The sequence below is a fragment of the Cricetulus griseus genome, assembly GCF_003668045.3.
Source record: "Cricetulus griseus strain 17A/GY chromosome 1 unlocalized genomic scaffold, alternate assembly CriGri-PICRH-1.0 chr1_0, whole genome shotgun sequence".
Classification (NCBI taxonomy): domain Eukaryota; kingdom Metazoa; phylum Chordata; class Mammalia; order Rodentia; family Cricetidae; genus Cricetulus; species Cricetulus griseus.
In genome coordinates this window covers 231,140,307-231,161,929 of record NW_023276806.1, presented here as the reverse complement: position 1 = coordinate 231,161,929, position 21,623 = coordinate 231,140,307, and the positions used below count along the sequence as shown (strand labels likewise).

General features: G+C 48.6%; 1 protein-coding gene across 1 annotated transcript; it reads left to right on the top strand.

Annotated features, from left to right (window-relative positions):
- Positions 1 to 1,770: 1,770 nt before the first annotated feature.
- LOC100765650 (butyrophilin subfamily 1 member A1) lies at positions 1,771 to 9,628 on the top strand. The gene is given in 8 exon segments (XM_035451927.1): positions 1,771 to 1,855; positions 3,310 to 3,660; positions 4,540 to 4,821; positions 4,932 to 5,123; positions 6,213 to 6,317; positions 7,828 to 7,854; positions 8,286 to 8,912; positions 9,003 to 9,628. Coding segments are annotated over 8 exon segments (1,794 nt in total). The 3' UTR covers positions 9,128 to 9,628.
- The last annotated feature ends 11,995 nt before the right edge of the window (positions 9,629 to 21,623 follow it).

Below are 21,623 nucleotides of genomic sequence, written 5' to 3'. Positions count from 1 at the left end.
CTGGATCCTCTGAAAGAGCTGTTAAGCTGACCCATCTCCAGCACCTGCCCTAGCATTTCATACCCTTGGGGTAGCCTATTGAAAGGTCCTCCCCGTGGAAGTCATATGTTGGGAACAAAGGAGGAGATAATGTTTGTAATAATTCCCAAGTCACCTGGAGTCCAAGGTCCTCGAGTCTTGTGACGCCTGGGGAGGGGTTTGGCAGGGCTGGGGTGAGGTGGGTGTGGACAGGAAAGACAGGTTTCTAGTAACAACTCATCGTAGCAGTTACTAGAGCTATAACAGGGCTCATGGCATCACCTCTATTTGCGACTAACTGAAGCTTAACAGAGATTCAACGAGGTTTTGTTTTCTTCTTTCTGTCAGCTCATAACATCTCCTTAACTTGCTGAAGATCCCCAGCAGGGAGGGCAGGTGGTGTCAGGGGTGGAGGAGGCTGGGGTGATAAGCTGGACTTTCACCTCTTCCTGATAAAGAAACTTGCAGAGGAAAACACACTGAGTTCCCTTTACTTTAACTTTCAGTTTTGATGGTTGCTCTATGGCTGGGAGTGCTCTGCTGGAAAAGGCCCCGTCAAAGTCTCTGCAGAGGTCTTGGCAGCTTGTGCCAGGCTCTGATTCTTGTTTGCTGTCGTAGAAACCACGAACTTTTAGAAGATATTGAAACTAGAGCTTGGCATTGGGGGAGCTGTGAGAACAAACACCTTGGAGCAGGGCTGAACTCTGAGAGGAAGATTTGGGGTCTGCTGGGTCCCCTAAGGCCTTGAGCTGTGCCCCATGAAGTCACAGCCTTTCAAAGCTGGGAGCAGAGATTTCAAAGCAGGTAGGTTGGATTTGAAGACACCTGTGAGCCCGAGAAAGGAACCGGAGAAGAGATTAAGTTCAGTGAGTCCCGGCAGGTAACATCCCTGGTGGTTGAGCCTGGAGACAGCTCAGGGGTCCTGAGTTTTCCTTGTCAGGTCTTTAGGTTGCTCCCTTACCTAACCTTCCTAGCAGCAGGTGGTTGGGGCAGACTAGGGTTTATTGAGTTCTTTTCAAGCCTGTCTCATCATGCAGCGTCTTTATGGTGACTGAGACTATGAGGATAAATGTGTCTGAGGGATGTGTGTGGCCCCTGCTGAGTGTAGGGTGATGGCCTGGAACCCCAACAAGGACTGGGCTGGGACTGAAGTATGGACAAACTCCACAACCAAAAGCCAGGACAAGGTGCTCGTGATGGACAGCACAGCCTCCTGGGAGACATGTCTGTCTCTGAGGCTGCCCAGATGGTGTCTGGTCTCAATGATGGGATGGCAGAAACCCAGACAGCTGCCATGCCATTCCCGAGTGAGGGGCTGGGCCTAGGCTCTTTGTCTTGGAGGTCCCAGGCAGTCTGTGGATGATGGAGGGTTGGAGTGATGGTGTCTACTCTGGGCTCTCCTCTAGGCCCTGAGAAAGGCAGGACCTAGGTTTCTGGGCAGAGCTTGGCCTCACTGTGTCTGGGAATGGGGTGGGAAGGGAGGGAATCTTCCTCTCAGATGACTTGGAGGTCCCCAGCTCCCTAGTTGTGCTCTGCAGGGCCAGGAGGAACCGCAGCATGGATGTTTGTCAGTGTTGGGTTGTGGGGGTCTTCATCTTGTTAACGTGGATGTGTTTTGTCCAGCGGGGCTGACACCAGCCCTACGATGCTCTCCCTGCTCAGATGACCAAGCTTTGGGTGGAATTTGCCTCCTGCCTGCTGCCCAAGTGTCACGGTGTTCTCCGTCTGTTTTTTCCTCCCAGCTCTGAGGACATGGAAAATTGCTGCAAGAACTCTCTGCTCTCCCAGCTTACCTGCCTGTTTGTCCTTGAACAGCTGCTTACCTGCGTGTCCACAAGTGAGTGTCTCCCCTCCTCTCTTCCGGTGTCTCCCTCCAGTGATTGGGATCTGCCAGGTGCTAGGCCGCTCACATTTATCCCTGGGTCCAGGATTTTCACAGTGTTCTCTTTACAGTGAATTATTAACAAAAATCTAGGCTGAACATGTCTGCATCAGCATTCCAGAGGCTGAGAGTGGAAAATTGTGAGTCTTTGGCCAGCCTGAGCTCCATAGCCACGCCTGACCCTGGGAGCATAGTTGCGGACAAAGCGTCAGAGCTGGCAGTGTGCCTGGAGTGTGAGGAGCTGCAGAGGCCGGTGTTGACTAAAGCAGAGTGATCCAGGGATTGAGAAGCAGGGGCTGAGGGTGTGAGATTCCCGTAGGGGTTGATGGTGGAGGTCTTGCAGAGACTGCTGGTAGAGGATCCTTCAGCGGCTGAGGGTGGGAGGTCCTGAGGTGGGAGAATCCCTGTAGGGCCTGGTGATCCCTGGTGGGAAATGCGGAGCCATGACTGAGCGTTGAGCAGAGCAGGGGTGTGGCTCTGATCCATGGGAAAGGGTCACAGATATGGCAGCTGTGAGCCAGCAGGCAGGAGTCCTGTTCTATCGAGTGGCAATGGTGCGTCAGAACTAAAATGGAGCAGCACACGGTGACAAGTAGCTGTTTAGGGGCCCACGGTGTCTGTATAGAGCTCATCCAGACCTAGTGGGCTAAAGGCGCCGAGTGAGGAAGGCCATCTCTGTTCTCACGAAGAAGTGATTGGGGCTCCTGGGAGTGTTAGTGGCTCTTCCATAGAAGTAGCCTTGTTTCCAGGTATTTTATTTCAAGCGTGTGGGTGTTTTCCCAGAATGTATGGCTGTGTACCACCTGCATGTCTGATGCCCACAGAGTCTAGAAGAGTGTTACAGACAGTTGTGAGTCACCACATGGTGCTGGGAATGGGACCCAGGTCCTCTGGAAGAGTAACCAGGCTCTCACCTGCTCAGACATCCCTCTAGCTCCTTGCTCTACGTTTTAAGTTCATATACAGTTCAGTGGAGGAAGCCGTGGGCTGATATTCGGAATTTAGGGTTGGGGGACTGGGAGTGTCTTGGGTGTGAGTCAATCATCAAGGGATTCTAAACTAGCCTCTGAGGCACTAGAGCTGTATGTCTTTCAGTAACTGTATCTGCAGGGACCCTACAAATGCATGACATTGGGCCACCCAAGACCTACTAAAGCTGGTGCCCCAGTGGCACCCATGGGTGACCAGGAGGTCAAGCTGGAGAAAGGACGCACAAGTGGCCTGGGGCGCGGGCAGAAGAGAGTTTCTGCCGTCATTTATGGCATGTGACACTGCCATCGTCTGCAGACCTCTTGTAATTCAGCCAGGGATGCCTTGGCCTCCTGCTCCCGGCATCCACTTCACGGTGCGTGTTCTCTGCTGTGACCTGTGTCTCTTCAGTCCTCACACTGTTACATCTGTGTCCACAGGGGAGTTCACTGTGTCTGGTCCCTCAGACCCCATTGTGGTTGCTCCAGGTGGGGAAGCTGTGCTCCCCTGCTTCCTGTCTCCAGCCAGGAGTGTGGAGAACGTGGAGGAGCTCAGGTGGTTCCGTAACAGATTCTCAGAAGCAGTGTTTGTCTATCGGAACCAGCAAGAGCAGAAAGAAGAGCAGAGGGCTGAGTACGCAGGACGGACCTGCCTGGTGAAGGACCAGTTCCATGAAGGCAAGGCTGCCGTGCACATCAGAAACGTCCAGGAGTCGGACAGTGGGATATACGTCTGCTTCTTCAAACAGGGTGTCTTCTATGATGAGGCCATCTTGGAGCTGAAGGTGGCAGGTTGGTTAGCCGATCCCTCTTCTAAAGATGTTGGGTGGCCTGTGTGTGGGAGGAAACTGAGGGATGATGTCACTCACCTCCCCAATTATTTTTGAGCAAGGTCTCATGTAGATCAGACTCGTTAAGCCAGTGTGTAGTTCAGGATGACTGTGAACATCAGATACCCGTGCTTGCTCCTAAGTTCTGGGCTCACAGGCACACTCCATCACACATGGCTCAGGTCTACCATTTTTATTTCTATTTAGTTTTGGATTTCCCTTTTTAAAGATGAGAAATAGATGGCACTTTTCTATATAGGTTATTTTATTCTAAATTCTGTATGTGTAGTTCCTAAAATATGCTGGTCCTTGCTCTGGGAACCAGGGATCCTTTCAGTGTCATATAAAATAGTAGCTGTTTGGAATTCATATTTTAGAGGAGTAGGCAGAAAAATCAGAGTGCATAAATGAGAAGTCACTGTTCAGTGATGATCAATGCTCAAGAGAAATGATTGAGTAAGAACGTTCAGGGCGTTGTCTTCCCTAGGAAAAAGGTGGGCATGGGCCTGCTCTCCTGGGGGCGGGTGTCACAGGTGTTCATGGATAATGGAGAGATGGAGTGATTTTTTTCTACCTCAAGGCTCTGGGACTCAACTTCCTTCAGTTTCCTTTGGGTCTTGTGACTGATAAAAGAGTGCCTTATGCTCTGTTCCCCATAGCAGTGGATTATGATATCTTTCTTCTGTTGGGCAGCAGGAGTAAAGCCTTGTCCCAGGCCAGGTTTGCTTTTCCTCTTCAATACCTGTGATTCCAGTGAGAGTTTTCTATGAGACACATAGGTGCTCCTGGGGCCCCTGAGCCCAGAGTGGCTTCTAGGGTCTTCACATGTGTTGTCCTGCAGCGATGGGCTCTGTCCCTGAAGTGCACATCCAAGGTCCAGAAGACGGTGGTGTGTGTGTGGTGTGCAGGGCTTCAGGGTGGTACCCAAAGCCCCAGGTGCAGTGGAGAGACTCCAGAGGGGAGACACTCCCAGCATCCTCTGAGACCCACACTGAAGATGCTGAAGGCGTGTTCAGCATGGAGTCCTCGTTGGTGGTGAGAGACAGTTCTTTGGGGAATGTGACCTGCTCTGCCTTCAATCCCATCTTGGACCAGGAGAAGGCCATGTCCATGGTCATCCCAGGTGAGGGCTGTTCCTCACTTCTACAGAGCTTGGGAAGTGGATTCCGTCCTGGAGTGTGCTGGGCTGGCTGTCCTCAGGTGTCACTCACTGTGTCTCTGCCTGGGCCACAGAGCCTTTCTTCCCTCAGACTTCTCCCTGGATGTTAGCTTTTGCCATCGCCATGCCAGTGATGGGACTTCTAGTCTTAGCGTCATGCTGCTTTCTTGTAAAAGAACGTCATGCAAGGCTGCAGTTGCGGCAGGAGAGGGAGAAACTGCTGTGTGAGCTCGAGGAGTCCCAGGAGGACATACTGAAGAGCACGAGTGAGTCCTGACAGCGGACGGGGCCAGAGTCTCCAGGAAGATACCGGGTTCTGGGATCAGAGTAGGAAGCCATGAAAGCCCAGAGAGGATGGCTGGAGTCCTGGGGTCAGCTGGCCTGTGGTTTAGACTACAAGGAAAGAAAATTGCTTCATGGCTCTCTTCTGTGTTTCAGGCACACTCCAGGAGGAGCTTGGTGAGTCATGCTTTTCCTCCTGACCCTTTGTCCCCTCAGTAGCCCAAAGCTCAGTTGACTCCTGTGTGTTGTTTTCCAGATCGGAGGAAGGCAGCTTACATGGCTGGTGAGTGACTGCCCCAATGTCCCATGGGTCCTTGTGGCACAGGAGTGTCCTCTCCTTGATTCTAGGCAGAATAGGAACCCCTTTAGGGGACAGAAGAGGAATGTTCTGGGAGGGGGAATCCTGGTCTCTGGGTTCCTTCAGATCTCTGCCCAGAGCTGGGAGACATGTGACTCCTGATTTGTCCTGTTCCCTGGGTCTATTCCTACCAGTTCCTGTCTACCGTAGTGCTGACTTTTGGCCCCACGAGCTCTAGCATATTGTCTGCACCTGGGAGCCAAGTAGCACTATTTAAATGTTATTAAAGAAGGTATCTCAGGTTTCTAGTGCTACGATAAAACACCATGGCCTAATGCAACTTGAGCAGCATGGGTTTATTTGTCTGATAGATTTTCCCATTGCAGCTCATCATTGAGGAAAGCCAGGGCAGAACCCAGGAAGGAACCTGGAGCAGCAACTAAAACTGAGAACATAGTGGGCAGAGGTCTAAGGGGTCCTTTGCACCTGTGTGCAGACTAGGCAATCATGGAACCCTGGGCTGACCAGTGTACTGCCTGAGTGCATTCTGCCAGGTGACATGGGCAGGCCAGCAGAATGCCTGAATCCGTACAGAGGCAGGTATTTGATAACTAAAAAGCCACACAGCATTGGATCAGTGGATGAACTCAGCCTACACCACCATCTTTCCCATCTGTGGTCCAGGGAATTTCCCACAGTTCTCTGCTGCTGCTTCATCTTGCGGGAGTGAGCTCCTCAGCATCTTCTGTCCTCTTATCTCAAGCTTCACCTTTAGAATGGAGGGAGGAATGGGTTAGGGATGTTTTAGTGGGGCTGTTCTGATGAATTCTCAGGAGCATATGTTCCTTTACAGCCTGGAGGAAGGCCCAGCTGTATGCAGGTACGTGACCGCTCTACATTGCTATTGTCTGGGCAGAAAGTGTGTTTGAGAGATTCCTCTGCTGTGGTGAAACACCATGTTGAGGTGTTTCACCAAAAGCAAGTTGAGGAGGAAAGTTTGTGTGACTCCCACTTTCAGTCCCTCACCACAGCAAGGAAGGGTGGGAAGCCAGCCAGGGCAGGAATGTGGAGGCAGAAGCTGATGCAGCATCCCCGGGGGAGTGTTGGGTACCGATTGCTCCTCCTGGCTTGCTCGGTTTCTCTTGTAATACACCCCATGACCACCATCCATGGATGACACCGCCCACCATGGGCTGGGGTCTCCTGTATCAATTATCAATTACCCATCAACCCAGAAAATTCCCCAAGACTTGCCTATCGGCCAATCCTATGCAAGCATTTTCTCTACTGAGATTACTTGGTCCCAGAGCCCCCACCTGTGTCAAGCTCACTAAAAGCTAGTAGGAGGCCTGCAGAAGACTGGGCCAACAAGGAGGGAGGAGCCACAGGGCCTTTCTCTTCCCAAGATGATGCTCTCTCTCTCTCTCTCTCTCTCTTTCTCTCTCTCTTTTTCTCTCTCTGTCTCTATCCCTATCTGTCTCCCTGTCTCTGTCTCTCTCTCTCTATGTGCCTGCGCGTGCGTGCGTGCGTGCGTGCGTGCGTGCGTGTGTGTGTGTGTGTGTGTGTGTGTGTTGGCATGCATCTCAAGGTCAGTGGACAACTTGCAGAAGTCTTTGTTTATTCTCTATCACATGGATCACAGGAACCAAACTCAGGTTGTCCGGCTTGTTGCAAGCATTGTTACCTGCTAAGTCATCTCGATTACCTTCCCTGTGAGGCAGATAAAGTTGGCTGGGGGAAGGCCTCATGATCGTGTTCTTCCTCTAGTACTTATGTAGACATCTAATGACTATTAGGTTAGAGGGATTTTTTTCTTTAGTGTTGTGGTCGCTCATCCACACCTCATGTTCTATAAGAAGCCCTAACTAAACTCACTGTTTCTGTGTTTCCACAAACTGGTCTTGAGGGGAATCCTTCCTTTGATCTGTTTTTGGTTCCCTGTCTTCATGAATAGACATGTGCTCATCTCTCCAGTAAAAGCTCACACAGCACTGACTGTCATGTCTCCTCTGGCCTCACTTTCTCCAGCATCTGTCATCCTGTGTGTGTGTGTGTGTGTCTCTCTGTGTGTGTATGTGTGTGTGTGTGTGTGTGTGTGTGTGTGTATGTGTGTGTGTGTGTGTGTGTCTGTGTGTCTGTGTGTGTGTCTCTCTGTGTGTGTGTGTCTCTGTGTGTGTGTGTGTATGTGTGTGTGAGTGAGTGTGTGTGTGTGTGTATGTGTGTGTGTCTGTGTGTGTGTGTGTGTGTGTGAGTGTGTGTGTGAGTGTGTGTGTGTATGTATAATGGGTATATTGTCCCCACAACTCCCAGGTCTGTGTTTCACAACACAGTGGCTGACCAGATGGGTGTGGTGTCTGAAACTGCTCACATGACCTGTGCTTCTCTTGCAGATTGGCGCAAGGAGCACTTCCAGGCCTGTGAGTGACTCTGTGTTTCTTAGGGTCACTCCTCCTGCTCTTCCCATGGCTCTGGTGTCTCTCCTTCTGTTCTCTGTGGCAATCCAGTGGTGACAGGTTCAGTGGTGGCAGTGTGGGAGGCACAGGGGGCAGACACTAAGCTGGGTCTGGTTTTCAAGGGCCTTGTGACCTTGTAACCCCTAGACAGCATTTTGTTCCCTTGTGACCTTGTAACCCCTAGACAGCATTTTGTTCCCTTGTGACCTTGTAACCCCTAGACAGCATTTTGTTCCCTTCTCCTGCATGCAAGCCGTGGGCTTGAGCCACAGGCTGTTATGTGAGGGCCTTGTCCCCCTGGAAGAAGCTGAGAGCCCCTGATGTGGAGTTGGGGCTGCTGAGGCCTTGTTTGGGGCCTGGAAAGGACCTCCTGTGACTGGTGACTCTCCCTGCAGGGTCTGTCACTCTGGATCCAGACTCTGCCCACCCCCTTCTTGCCATCTCTCAGGACAGGGTGCACGTGACCCTGATGGACACCACTATGTGTCTGGATGGCCTCTTCTGTGTGTTAGGCATGGAAGGCATCTCCTCTGGAAGGTGCTACTGGGAGGTGAAGATAAAAAATGGAGACAGCAGCAAGTGGATTCTGGGGGCCTGTCGGGAAGATGTGGACAGAAAAGGCTTGTACTTTGAGAGTCCAGACAAGGGGTTTTGGACTGTGGGAAGGTCTAGTAGTGGATATTGGGCCTATATTAACACTGGGAGGGCTTCATTATCCTTTAGGCAAACTCCCCAGAGTGTGGGTGTCTTTGTGGACTACAGTGAAGGTGACATCTCCTTCTATAACATGAGTGACTTGTCCCACATTTTCAGCTTCCACGAAGCTTCCTTCTCTGGGACTCTTCATCCATACTTGAGGATTAAGTCTGGAACTGTTTGGATGATTCTCAGCTCCATCGCACAGGGGTGTGATGGGGAAAAGTGGGAGGAGAGAAGGAGCAGTAAAGGGAGGAGTGGGAAGAGGCGGAAGAATGGGAAGAAGTCATTTTTGTTTCCTTTGAAGCAGTCTCTGAATTCCCCAGGTGAGGGGCTCACACCAGGCTCTAAAGGTGTCCACTCTCCCCCAGGGGAGGGGCTCACACCAGGCTCTAAAGGTGTCCACTCTCCCCCAGGGGAGGGGCTCACACCAGGCTCTAAAGGTGTCCACTCTCCCCCAGGGGAAGCATCCCCTTTCCTCCCTCACCCTGTCACACTTGACTCCCATAGTGCAGACACTGTCTCTAAGTTGTCAGTGTGACTTCTTGTGGGACTGTAGAAGTCACAGGCAAAGCCCCCGGGATGAGTCCTGGAAGGGCCTGGAGCCTTGATCCACCACTCTCAGGGCTAACTCTGAGGGGTGGCTGTGGGGCAGGGGACCAAGCGTTGCGACTGGGCAGCAGACGATGAGCCCTGACTTTTGCTTCACCTGGTTTGGGAGGCTTGTTCCTTTATGTTGCTTTTGGTGATAAATGCATTTTCTTGGGTTTTCCACCATTTGGTAGGAAATGGAGCAAGGGCTGAATGGCCTTTGTTTTAATTGGTTCATCTGGTCATGGGCACCTAGGGTCTGCTCTGCTTGTTGGCCCTGTGACCAGTGTGCTGTGAATGCCGGAGAGAAGATGATTCTGACACTTGAATTCCTGTTCTCTGGATTCGTTCCTTGTAGTGGGGTTGCCGGATCATAGTTAATTTCCAGTGGCCCTTGTCTGTGGACAACAACCTGTTCATCAATGTCCATGAACCAGCCTTTTCATTTTATCCGCTGTCAGTGATTTATTCTTTTTTTAATTTATTTTTTTATTTTATATGCCTTGGCATTTGGCCTGCATGTATGTCTATGTGAGGGAGTCAGATCCCCTAAAACTGGAGTTGTCAACAGCTGTGAGTTGTCATGTAGTTGCTGGGAATTGAACCTGGGTCCTCTGGAAGAGAAGCCAGAGCTCTGAACCACTGAGCCATCTCTCCAGTCTGTCAAGATTTGTTAAATAAATTCTTTGATTTCTATATTTGAGTCTCTCTCTTTATTCACACACACACATACACACACACATGCATGCACACACACTAACACAGACAAATACACATATACGTATGCAAATTAATTCACATTTTCTGAAGGTTGGCTTCATATATTTTAACTGTTTATTTATCTATCATCTATCCATATGTCATCTATCTATCTATTATGTATCTATCATGTATGTATCTATTATCTGTCTATCAATCTATAATCAGTCTATCTATCAATCATTTTTTTTCTATCTTTCTATGTATTAAACAGGATCTCAGGTAATCCAGGTTGGCTTCTGTTGTGGGCATTTTCTTTTCCTGCCAGGTTCTGCTGCCCTTCTCAGCCCCAAATAAACACACAGACACTATATTAATTATTAAAGTGTTGACAGATGGCTAGGGCTTCTTATTGACTGCCTCTGTCTTAATTATGAACCCATTTCTATAAATCTATGTGTTTCCCCATGGCCTTATCTTTCCAGAGAACGCCTGGTGCATCCTGTCCTGTTCTCTGCGTCTCGTCCTTTTGGGGCTCCTCTCTCCCAGCTCTCCTCTTCCAGCCCCACTGATCTTTCCTTCTCAACTGGCTATTGGTCAAACACCATTTTGTTCATGAACGAATAAGAGAACCATATACACAGAAGGACATCCCCATCAGACTTGGACCTCTCTTTGTAGCCAAGTGCGGTGTTTTCAGTGAGAAGGTCCACTGTAGTCCTGCTGTTTGGATGCTTGGTCCCCAGTTGGCTGTGGTGTTGGTTGGTTTGGGATGTGAAGCCTTGATGATGTGCATCACTGGTGCGGGCTGTGACATTCTCAGCTTGTCCTCTCTGCTTCCTGCTTGTGGTTCAAGACATAGGCTCTCAGGTTCCGCTCCAGCCACCATGTTGTTGGACTCTTTCATTGGGACCATTGGCTCCCCAGTAATCATATGGAGATTTATTGTTAATTATGAAAGTTCAGAAGATAGCTTAGGCTTGTTTCCAACGAGCTCTTATAACTTCAATCCATCCATTTCTTTCTCCCTTGTGGCTTTATTTTAATTTAGTTTCTGCCTTGTGGCTTTATTTCCTCATCTCTGCATTGCCTATCCTGCCTGCTCTGTGTCTCTTCCTTCTTCCCAGTGTCCTCTCTGCCGGGAAATCCTGCCTAGCTTTTTACTAAACCAGTCAGCTTGACCCTTTCTCACAGTGTACAGAAAGGTTATTCTACACCAGCCCTGTGCTTCTGCTCTGTCACTATGGATTCTTGTCCCTCTGAAGCACTTGTGACAGGACAAGATGGTGCAGAGCTTCCTCCAACTTTGTTCTTGCTGAGGATGTTTCAGGTTTAACTAGAATTTGATCTCCTTGACGAAGAACCCCATGGGAAATTACCTGGCTCTATATCAGGAACCGAGCTCAAGAAGCCCCAGCTAGCTTATCTTACCTCCTGTTGCTTGCTTGTTCGAAGGCCTCCTGCAGGTGCCAAGTAGAATGCCAGGATGTGTTTTTTGATTTCAAAAGCACCAAACTCTGGACACTTGGGGTTTCATTCTGGTCCCTGAGTGCCAGAGTGTAGTCCCACCCAGGTCCCTGGGTACTAGAGTACAGTCCTATTGGGGTTGCTGAGTACCTGAGTGTTGTCCCATCTGTGTCCCTGAGTACCTGGGTGTAGTCCCACACAGCTGGGATGAAGACTTTCATCTGGGTGTGACTGTTTGAGTGGTCACCTCTGGTATGCTCCCATCACACAGAAAGCACAAGCAAACTCTTCCTTCTATAGGTTGCCTGGTCATGGCATTTTAGCTCAGCAATAGAGAAATAACAGATATGGAAGTTTGTGGTAGAATTGTGGGGTGTGTTTTCTTTGCAAATTTAATGAGTGTGTTGTTCAGTTTTTAATGTCAGCTTGACACAAGCTAGAGTCATTTTGAAAGAGAGACAGACCCTCAGTTAAGAAAAGGCCCTCATTAGGCTGGCCTGGAGGCAAGCCTGTGTGACATTTTCTTAGTTAATGATTGATGCTGGAGGGTCCAGCCTATTGTGCCTGGTGCTTTCCCAGGCCTGTAGCAGCCTTTCTTTTGGGCCTCCAACCAGCTCCAAAATCATGAAATGGAGGCTTGCTATTAATTGTGAATACTTGGCCTTAGTTTATGCTTGTACCACCAGCTCTTATAGCTTAAGTTAACCTGTTTCTCTTCATCTACGTTTTGCCTCCTGGCTTTTTGTTTCTTTCATTCTGTATGTCCTACTGTGTGTGTGTCTGCCTGACTGCCCTGGGGTGTCTTCCTCTCTTCGTCCCTATTCTCCTCTCCCTTCTCGTCTGAGCCTGGATTCCACCTACTTACTCTCTCTCCCCACCTTCCCCTACTGCCTAGCTATTGGACATTCGGCTTTTTATTCGACCAATCAGATGCCTTAGGCAGGCAAGGTGAAACAGCAACACAGTTTTACATAGTTATAGTAATATTCCACGACACTGCACTGCTGGTCCTGGGTGCTATAAGAAAGCAAGTTGAGCAAGTCATGGCAGAAAGCCAGGAAGCAGCCTCCTCTATGGCTTCTGCATCAGTTCTGCCCTGCTTGAGTTCCTGTCCTGACTTCCTTTGATTAATGACTGTTGGGGAATGTACTACTGTGTATGTTTATCTTATTGATTGTTAAATAAAATACTGTTTGGCCAATGAGACAGCAAGTTAGATGGGACTAAGAGTCAAAGAGGATTCTGGGAAATGTAGTAGAGAAGTGGTGATCCAGGCAGGAAGTGACATAGCAAGGAGACTCATATTTAAGTGAAGGAGAAACAGGAAGGGTCCCCTTTTCCCCTTTCTCCTCCAGCAGCAGGATGTGAGCCACCGGCAAGGAGGGACGCCAATAAGGCATCCGATAAGATAAGTCTTATAAAATATATAGATTTATGATAATTAAGACTGAGCCAACAGATGAGGAATCCTAGTCATTGGCCAAGCAGCTTTGAACCTAATACAAATTTCTGTGTATTCATTTGGGCCTAACTTGGGCGGGCGGCTGGCGTAAAGTCCACATGTGGCAGTGGGGCTCGGCGGCTTTTGGCAGAAAGATTTATCATGACAAATGACTGTGATGTGGACGTGTAATGGAAACAAACCCTCTTCTCCCCATATCACCTATGTTTATTGTGGTGTTTTACTACATCACAGAAGCCTTAACTAAGACAGTGCGCATGGCCTCTTTTCGGGAAATGTGTTATAGAGTAAAGAAATTAAGTACTGAGACTATAGCTCCATGGCAGAACACTTGACCCTCATCCATGAGGTCCTGGGTTCAATCCTCAGTATTGTAAAGCAAAACAAAGATCATCCAAAAGTAGACAGCATTTATCAACTTAAAGAATTTCTCTTTAATTATATTCCTATTTTATTAATTATTTCTTCAAGCAGAGTTTGCAAAATTATCTCTTATGAGCCAAACTGAATTTGACGCTCTCTCTCTCTCTCTCTCTCTCTCTCTCTGTGTGTGTGTGTGTGTGTGTGTTGGCACACGCACTGTGAACTAATGTAAGCATTTATTTAATGTAAAATGTCCATTAGTACTTTGTGCTATGAGAAAAGATGAAATTCAAATTTCAGTATCCACAAATAGAATTTTATTGGGACACAGTGGTGTTCACTCATTTGTATGGCTGCCTTGGTAACAACAGGACAATACTGAATTGCTATAACAGGATATAAGTGGACAAGAATGTGAGTTTGTTGTGTTACAGAAAAATTTAATTGGCCTTTGCAAAGTAGTTACTTTATATAGTAATAAAATAATTACAAAGTCATTTTATTTAGTAGTTCTTCTGATCCTTTTATGTAAAAACTGGCATTTTGGGAAAGTTGGTTTCTTGGCTATGCGGAGTCAGGTAAGAACAACATCTGGACCCCCGTGTCTCCTCATACAGATGTGCAGGCTGACCACAGTGTCAGCCTTCCTCCCATTAGTCCTTTTGTGTAGCAGTGAGAGGGAGGGGCCTTCAGAGTGAGGGAACAAGAGAGGGCAAGATGGAGGGGTGGAGAGAGGGAGGAGCTTTGGGACTGTTGGGGGGATGAAGGGGTGGGGGTGAGTTAGGTCAGATGAGGCTCTGTGCAGAAGGTGGGTGTGGAGTGAGCAGAGGGAGGGGGTGGATTGCTTGCTGTGGAGGGAGCTGAGACACAGCCTGCTCCAGGCTCTCACCCTTAGCAGCCTGAGGAGTTCTAATCTCTGGGGATTGAGGTCTTGGTCCTCAACTTGACTACATCTGGAATTAACTAAAACCCAAGCATCGGGGTACACTGTGGGTTTTTTCTTCAATTAAAAATCAAGGTGGTAAGACCCACTTTTAATCTGATCTTTTAAGGTGGTCATATCCACCTTAAATCTGGGCCACACCTTTTGCTGTCAGCCTCTGTAAATAGCCTGCCCCCCTGCCAGCTTGCTCCCACTCTCCCTGCCAAGTCCATTCCTTTGCTGGCCCGAGAGCCTACTTGTTCAGGATTCTGGTGTGTACTGCAGACCGGCTGAGACACTCAGCCTTGTGGAATGAACAACTGCAGGATTCTTGGACTTTCATTGGTAGACAACCATTGTTGGACTAACTGGACTGCAGCCCGTAGGTCATTCTAATAAGTCCCCTTTCTCTTCATATCTATGCATTCTCTAGGGAACTGTGGCTAACATGGGAACCTTGACTCAGGCCAGGATGGTGGCTGAGCTATTCTGCAGGAGGGTGAGGAGGAACAGAGGAACAGGGAAAGAGACTAAGCCACTCTCAAGCGTGCAGGCCTGGGCTTCTCTAAGAGAGGAAGTAAGACATACCCAAACATCGGTCCTGGCATGCCTAATTTCTGGCTCCTGAGAGGCAAGTGTTTGTCTCATCACTCAGCATTTTGGTTCTCAAGTTATACCACAAAAGGTTTCTAAACTCCCCCCCACACACCCACCCCATTTTCCTTCTTCTTCTCCCCCCTTTTAAATTTAAATTAGAAACAAGCTTTTACATGTCAATCTCGGTTCCCTCTCCCTCCCACCGGCCCCTGCTGTGCCACCAACCCCCTATCCCATCCCATTTCTGCGCCCCAGGGAGGGCGAGGCCTTCCATGGGGGATCTTCAAAGTCTGCCATATCATTTGGAGCAGGGCCTGGGCCCTCCCCGGTGTGTCTAGGCTGAGAGAGTATCCTGTGGAGTGGGCTCCCAAAGTCCATTCACGTACTAGGGATAAATACTGATCCACTACCAGAGACCCCATAGATAAATCTGACCTCCAAATTTACACTCACCCTCAGAGGGTCTGGAACCCCTTTTCCTTCTTTAGAGATCTGTTTTTCAGACAGTGTTTCTCTGTGCAGCCCTGGCTGTCCGGGAACTCGCTGTTTAGACCAGGCTGGCCTGGAACTCACAGAGATGCGCCTGCCTCTGCCTCCCGAGTGCTGGGACTAAAGTGTGATCACTGGGCAAGATTCGTTTATTTTTACGTGCGAGTGTTTTGTGTGTGTGTGTACTCTCCGTGTGCATGCGGTACCCACAGAGGACAGAAGACGGCATCAGCTCCCCCACAACTGGGGACTCACTGAGCCATCTCTCCAGTTCACACCTTCTCCTGTTGGTGAGTGAGGTTTTAGCGTGGGAGGAGAAAAAGCAGAGCGCAATAGTGTTGAACAGGGGTGTAGTATGCGTTCTTTCTCCGTAGAAGGGGCTTCTGGAAATTGGAGAGTCTTTGGAAATTGCAGGTTTGTATCAGGGAACAGAGAGAGGACATTAACGGCCGGCAATGGTGCTGGGCATCTGGCTTAGGTGGCTGGACTGAGGACTCAGCGGGGTTTCTGGGTTGAGAAGGGTGTGAGCCTGCGGGGCAAATGTGGAGTCAGCTGTGGCGCAGGGGGCACGAGCAGACGCCTGCGTGGAAGACAGACGCTGAGGGAAACTTGAGGCAGGACCAGCCCGAGCAGAAGGCTGGACTGTGGGGAATGATGAGTAGGACCTGGCAGGAGAGGCACAGGCAGGGATTAGCAGAGAGGGCGCCTCTGAGGAGAGGAGGAGGGCGCAGGAGGGGTCGGGTGGCTGCAGGGAAACGAGGGGAGAAAAGGACTTCAGCTCAGGGAGAGACAGGCGCGGAAAGACCTGCGTAGAGAAGGCAGTGAGGGAAGGGAGGGGCGGGCAGGGGATGCGAAGGTGTTTAGGAGAAGGGATGGAACCGCAGTGGGAGGGAACTGGGGGGACCTAGAGAGTGGGCGGGCGGGGCGGGGCGGGGCGGGGACTACCCAGAAGGTAGAAGGGGGGGGGCGGTGCGGAGGGGGCGCGGGTGGGCGTGAATGGGAAATGAGCAGAAGGCAATGGCGGGGAGTGTGTGTGTGTGTGTGTGTGTGTGTGTGTGTTGTGCGTGTGTGGTGAGTGTCAATACGTGTGTATGTGTACGTGCTTGTGGCGTGTGGATGCGCGTGCGTGTGTGCGCGCAAGTGCATGTGCACGTGTGTGGTGTCTGTGCGCGTGTGTGCACGTGTGTGGTGTGTGTGTGTGGTGTCTGTGCGTGTGTGCACGTGTGTGGTGTGCGCGCTTGCGCACGCGTCTCTGTGTGCACGTGTGTGTGCACGTGTGTGTGCACATGTGTGTGAGTGTGTCTGTGTGCGTGTACGATGTATGGAGGTCACAGGACTTGGGAGGGTCCTGGCCTCAGGTTTGGCTGAAGGCAGCGTTGCACATGAGCCACCAGCCAACTGCTTCCTCTCTTTCTGAGGCAGGACAGGAGGACAGCAATCAAGAGGACATGAGAAACGGAGAGGACCCCTCACAGCCCCCTGTTGGGTTATGTCTCTTGCTGGAGATAAGAACTTTCAAATTTTTATTTTAATTTATTATTATTAGTAGTAGTGAGGTAGAATTTCACCATGTATATCTGGCTGGCCTGGAACTGCTGTGTAGACCAGGCTGACCTCAGACTCACAGGGCTATGCCTGAAAGGTTCAGGCATTATGCTGGCCTGCCCCTATTACCTGGTGGAACAGGCAGTACCCTGGTCAGCCCAAGGTTCCATGGGAACTAAGTCTGCGCGCAGGTGCAGAGGACCCCTTTAAAAGACAGGTCCCTGCCCATTTACGCTCTCTGTTTCCTCTCTCTGTTCCCCCGCTCTGCTTTGTCTCTGCTTTCTCTCTACTCTGTCTCCCACCTATGCTCTCTCTCTGTCTCTCTATGGCAACCGGCCATGGTGGTCAGCCATTATCCTGTTCTTCTTCTCTTAGTCTCCATACTCTGCCGGGCCTATAATAAACTTATAGTCAATATGTGTCATGCCTCAGCATTTCTATTCTTTTTAAACAAAAGATAACATTTTGGCGCCCAACGTGGGGCTCGAACCCACGACCCTGGGATTAAGAGTCCCAAGCTCTACCGACTGATTTCTGACTCTCTTATCTCTAAACTCTTTCCAGACCACTTAAACTACTTTTGGACACATTTTAAAATTGACTCTTAAAAAAATGATTGTGCTTACATGGCCACCATTTCTGTCATAAACTGCTTGGTTGCGGGAGGTCTGACTTTATTTCCTATGTATTTTTTTTTTTTTTTGGTGGATCATAAAGCATTTGCAGCCATCAAGGTCATAAGGTCAACTGGGTGAGCTAGAGATAGAACACTGTCAAAAGAACTAATTAGGTATTTAGTAAAGACATTTTATTTCTGAGAACACTGTCTTTCTTCGTTGGAGTAGATATACGTATTGGCTTACAGAAAAAATTTGGAAGATGTAGTTTGTGTCAGGGAAGTCTAATAACGGCAAACTTCTGAATAGCAGAAAACGAAGATGTATAGAGGAAATGGATTTTGTAACTGTGTTCCACCGGGGTGAGGGCAGGGACACAGCTTGATCCTGAAGATCACAGTGGAAGCCCCTATGGCCCACGTGGAGCCGGAGGTGCCCCTGGCTGATAGCAAGGAGGCAGAACAACACACCTTTCTTGTGGTTCTAGTCGGCATTTCTTAGGCCTTGTCCTCTGTGAATCCTGTTTCTTCAGTATGCCGTCCTCATTCTTCCTGAGGGATTCCCGATTTCTGCAAACTGGTGGCTCACAACAATGGGCTTTAGATGAAATTTCATTATCGGGTCCTGTGGCAAACCTTACTTGAGATTCCAGTCTTCTTGGAATTCCTGTCTGGGAATCGCGTCTCTTTAGAACGCCACCTGAACACTTTCTTTCTCTTTCACGGGGCTCGCACTCTAGCAGTACAGATCTGTTCCTGGTGGGGGAGTCGCACCTCGTTGGAGTCCCACACTCACTCTTCAGATGGCATCTGCTCTTCTTCAAAGAATCCCTGCATACTAGTGGCTTTTTGGGAAGTTTTCTATCCGTGCAACCTGGGAATAGAACTGAGTATACAGCAAAAGTGTGTGATTCAGGTATCCAGAGTTTCTGTCCCCTCCTCCCAATATAAAATGGTGGAAATCACATAGTGTAGATATTTATGTGACTTAGACATTAGATAACACAGGTATTGATAACTAATAATAAAGTACAGATATTATTGATAAAATTCTGGATTCTTTTCAGTCAACTGGAAGACATGACGGGAAGGAATTTGCCATTTGCTCAGTAGTAGGACTAATGAGTATTGGCTAGGGGGTTAATGAGTTTGTAGCCTGGGAACAAATCAGAGTGAAAGAGGTACTGTGGGAAGAAACAATTATCTCTTAATATGTGCTGTCTCTGTTGACAAGAAGCGTGTTTCATCCCCTAAGAGCAGTAAGAGTGCTGAGAGCCATTGTGCTCATCTTATTCTAAGCGCCCATGTTCCCTATGCTTTCAGATTTATTTATTTTGTGTTCAGTGTGTGTTTTTGGTGAAAGGGCACCATATGTGTATACCACATGTGTCTTTTGGAGGTGAGAAGAGAGTGCCAGGTTCCCTGGAACTGGTGGGAGGCACCATGCAGGTTCAGAGAATCAGGACCTCAGCATGACCTGTAAGTGCTCTTAACCATTGATCTCCCCTTTGAGTCTCTCCAGCTCTGCCCAGCACCCACTTTTTTGACCATAATATGAAACAGTCCAATCTTCACAACAGCCAGGTAAGCCGGACACTGTTGTTGTTTGAATTCTACAGCTGAAGATGAAATGAGAGTGTTGTCTAGGTGATGCTGATGGTGGCTCTGGGAACTGTACCTGTTAGTCAGACTCCAGAGTTCAGCTTTAAATATCACTTTAGACTACTTGAAACACACTAGCTCCTTTGTCAGCATTTCAATCCCTTTAACTGTGTGTGGGTGAACCAGCCCTCCAGGGCATCAGTTCCTGGGTCGTCTCATAAAACTCAATTTGTAGCTTTGGGTAAGAACTCTGATTTTTGTTTGTTTGTTTGTTTTCTCTTTAGTAATTTGGTTCCCTAAATCAAGAAAAAGGATTATCTAGGCTGCCAAAGTAAACTGTGAGGACTCTTGCTGGGGAGCTCTCGGTATGGACAGAGACACAATGACCCCCTGCCTGTCAAACAAAGTCATTTAGAAGGCAGCAGAAAGGAGGTGAGGTCCTCCACTTGCAAAAAGCAAGGAGCTCTAAGAACTACGAGGTTCAGAATGTATTCTCCCCATGCTCTGCTGAGGTTGAGTGAGAACATGTTCATTGGACACCCAGGAGGTAGTTGGGGTGCAGGTGTTATACCTTTTGTAGGGCTTCAACTCCCCTGCAGGGGTAGCCCCCAAAGCAGACACTGGAAGCCTTAGGAGATTTTGAATAAGAGGAGCATCTGAGGTGAGCTTAGAATTACAGGCCTCCATTTGGGGCATACAGAAAATATGAGATTCTACATCACATATCTGAGTTGAAAATCGTTAAGGAACTTACCCATAGGAAGTAGTGCTAAAAAACAAAACACAGAAGAGACATCAGTGGAGATTTTCAAACTCCGAGAACCCACCTTCCAATAGCCTTTCTCTAGAAGATTATTTTTATTTTCCTTTATGTGTTTATGTCTGTGAAACAGGTGTGGAGGTACTCTATGACGCCAGGCTGAGTTGCAGGCAGCTGGGAGCTGCCTCTTCATGGGAGCTGAGAACTGACCTCAAGCCTTCTGAAACTGGCTTCCTGTTCATCCCCTGCCCACAGAGAAGACCACTCTGTCCCACTGAGCTAAGATCCACATTCAGCTTGGTGATGATGTCAGTCCTCCCTGGGGTGATACCAGTCCTCCCTGGGTCTAAGGAAATAAATTTCCTGCCTTCCCTTACTCTTCTGCAAGTCACTTTAAAACCCCATTCTCCTAATGATAGTGATCACAATTATCATCACGTCTTGACAGCATGTTTTGTCAGCCCTAGAGTTTTTCTTTTTTTCTTTACTTTCTTTCTTTCTTTTTTTTTTGGGGGGGGTGTGGGTTTCAAGACAGTGTTTCTCTGTATTGCTTTGGAGGTTGTCCTGGAACTAGCTCTGTAGACCAGGCTGGCCTCCAACACTCAGAGATCTGCCTGCCTCTGCCTCCTGAGTGCTGGGATTAAAGGCATGTGCCCCCAACGTCCGGCTCTGAGAGTATTTTTCATCTTAAGTGAGAACAATCAGTTTGTCAGAGCACAGCACAGAGCAAGCCGGTCCCATTAGGACAGACTATATCAGTGGTTCTCAACTGTCCTAATGCTGTGACCCTTTAATATAGTTCTTCATGTTGTGGTGACCCTCAACCGTAAAATTAGTTTTGTTTCTACTTCATAACTGTAATTTTGCCTCTGTTATGAATAGTTATGTAAACATTTTTGGGAGCTAGAGGTTTGCCAAGTGGTTTGTGTCCCGCAGGCTGAGAACCGCTGGGTATGGGATGCCATGTGCTCCATCAGTAGTCTTCCACAGTAACTGAATCAGAGACAAGATACTGTATTCTACTACAAAGGGAAAACAGACAGGAAGGACCCAAAACTGAAACAAGAGAGAACCACTTAGACAGAATGACTTTTTCAGATAGAACGATTTGTAACTCAAGAGGATTTGGCAACAGAAACTCAACAGTGTTAATCAAAGAAACAGGGAAGGTGAGGAAGTGATACAAACTTACTGAATTTCCCGGAACTGTCAACTGAAAGAGATAAAGGTAAACACATCATCAGTGACTGCTGGGTTTTCCTTATTCCCAAGCCTGGCCCCGTCATTGCTGTCTGAGCCCCGCTGGGTTAAATGGAGACACTTTGGAATCCTGTGCATTTGTACCTCAGCTCATTTTCATAAAAGGCTGCACTCCCTGTCTTCACTAGCCTTAGCCATTTCTCAGTTTTGATTTGAAGTGGGAGACCCTTAGGCTAGTGTAGGGTTCTCCCCTGGCTTAATTTCAAGCCTGTGTCTCAGAAAATACTGAAGGTTGAGGGAGGGAAGAGACACATGGCCAGGGCGGGCAGTCAAGCAGGCAGATAAAATGGTTTAAATTTACACTAGCAAACATGGGGGAAAGGGATGGAAACTTATTTGTGTCTCTGAGTTCAGTGGTCAGATGTCAAAATTGCCCGTGTAATTGGGGACCAAGGATGCTACTCACACGGGAGGAAGCTTGAGAGAGAAGACCTGGACTTACCTCAGCCTATCGGTGCAAACACTTAAAAGGAAAAGAAAAGAGATTAGTTTCAAATAAATTAGGTACTAGGTTCCCATGAAAACCCACTTGTAACACTAGAGGAAGTATTTAGTGAGACATTCTATCCTCCAAGAATAGGCTACCTTCTCATAGCCAATTTGAACCCCCGTGAATTTGAAGCCCTCATCATCTTTATGGCATGTGGGATCACTTATAGGAGCA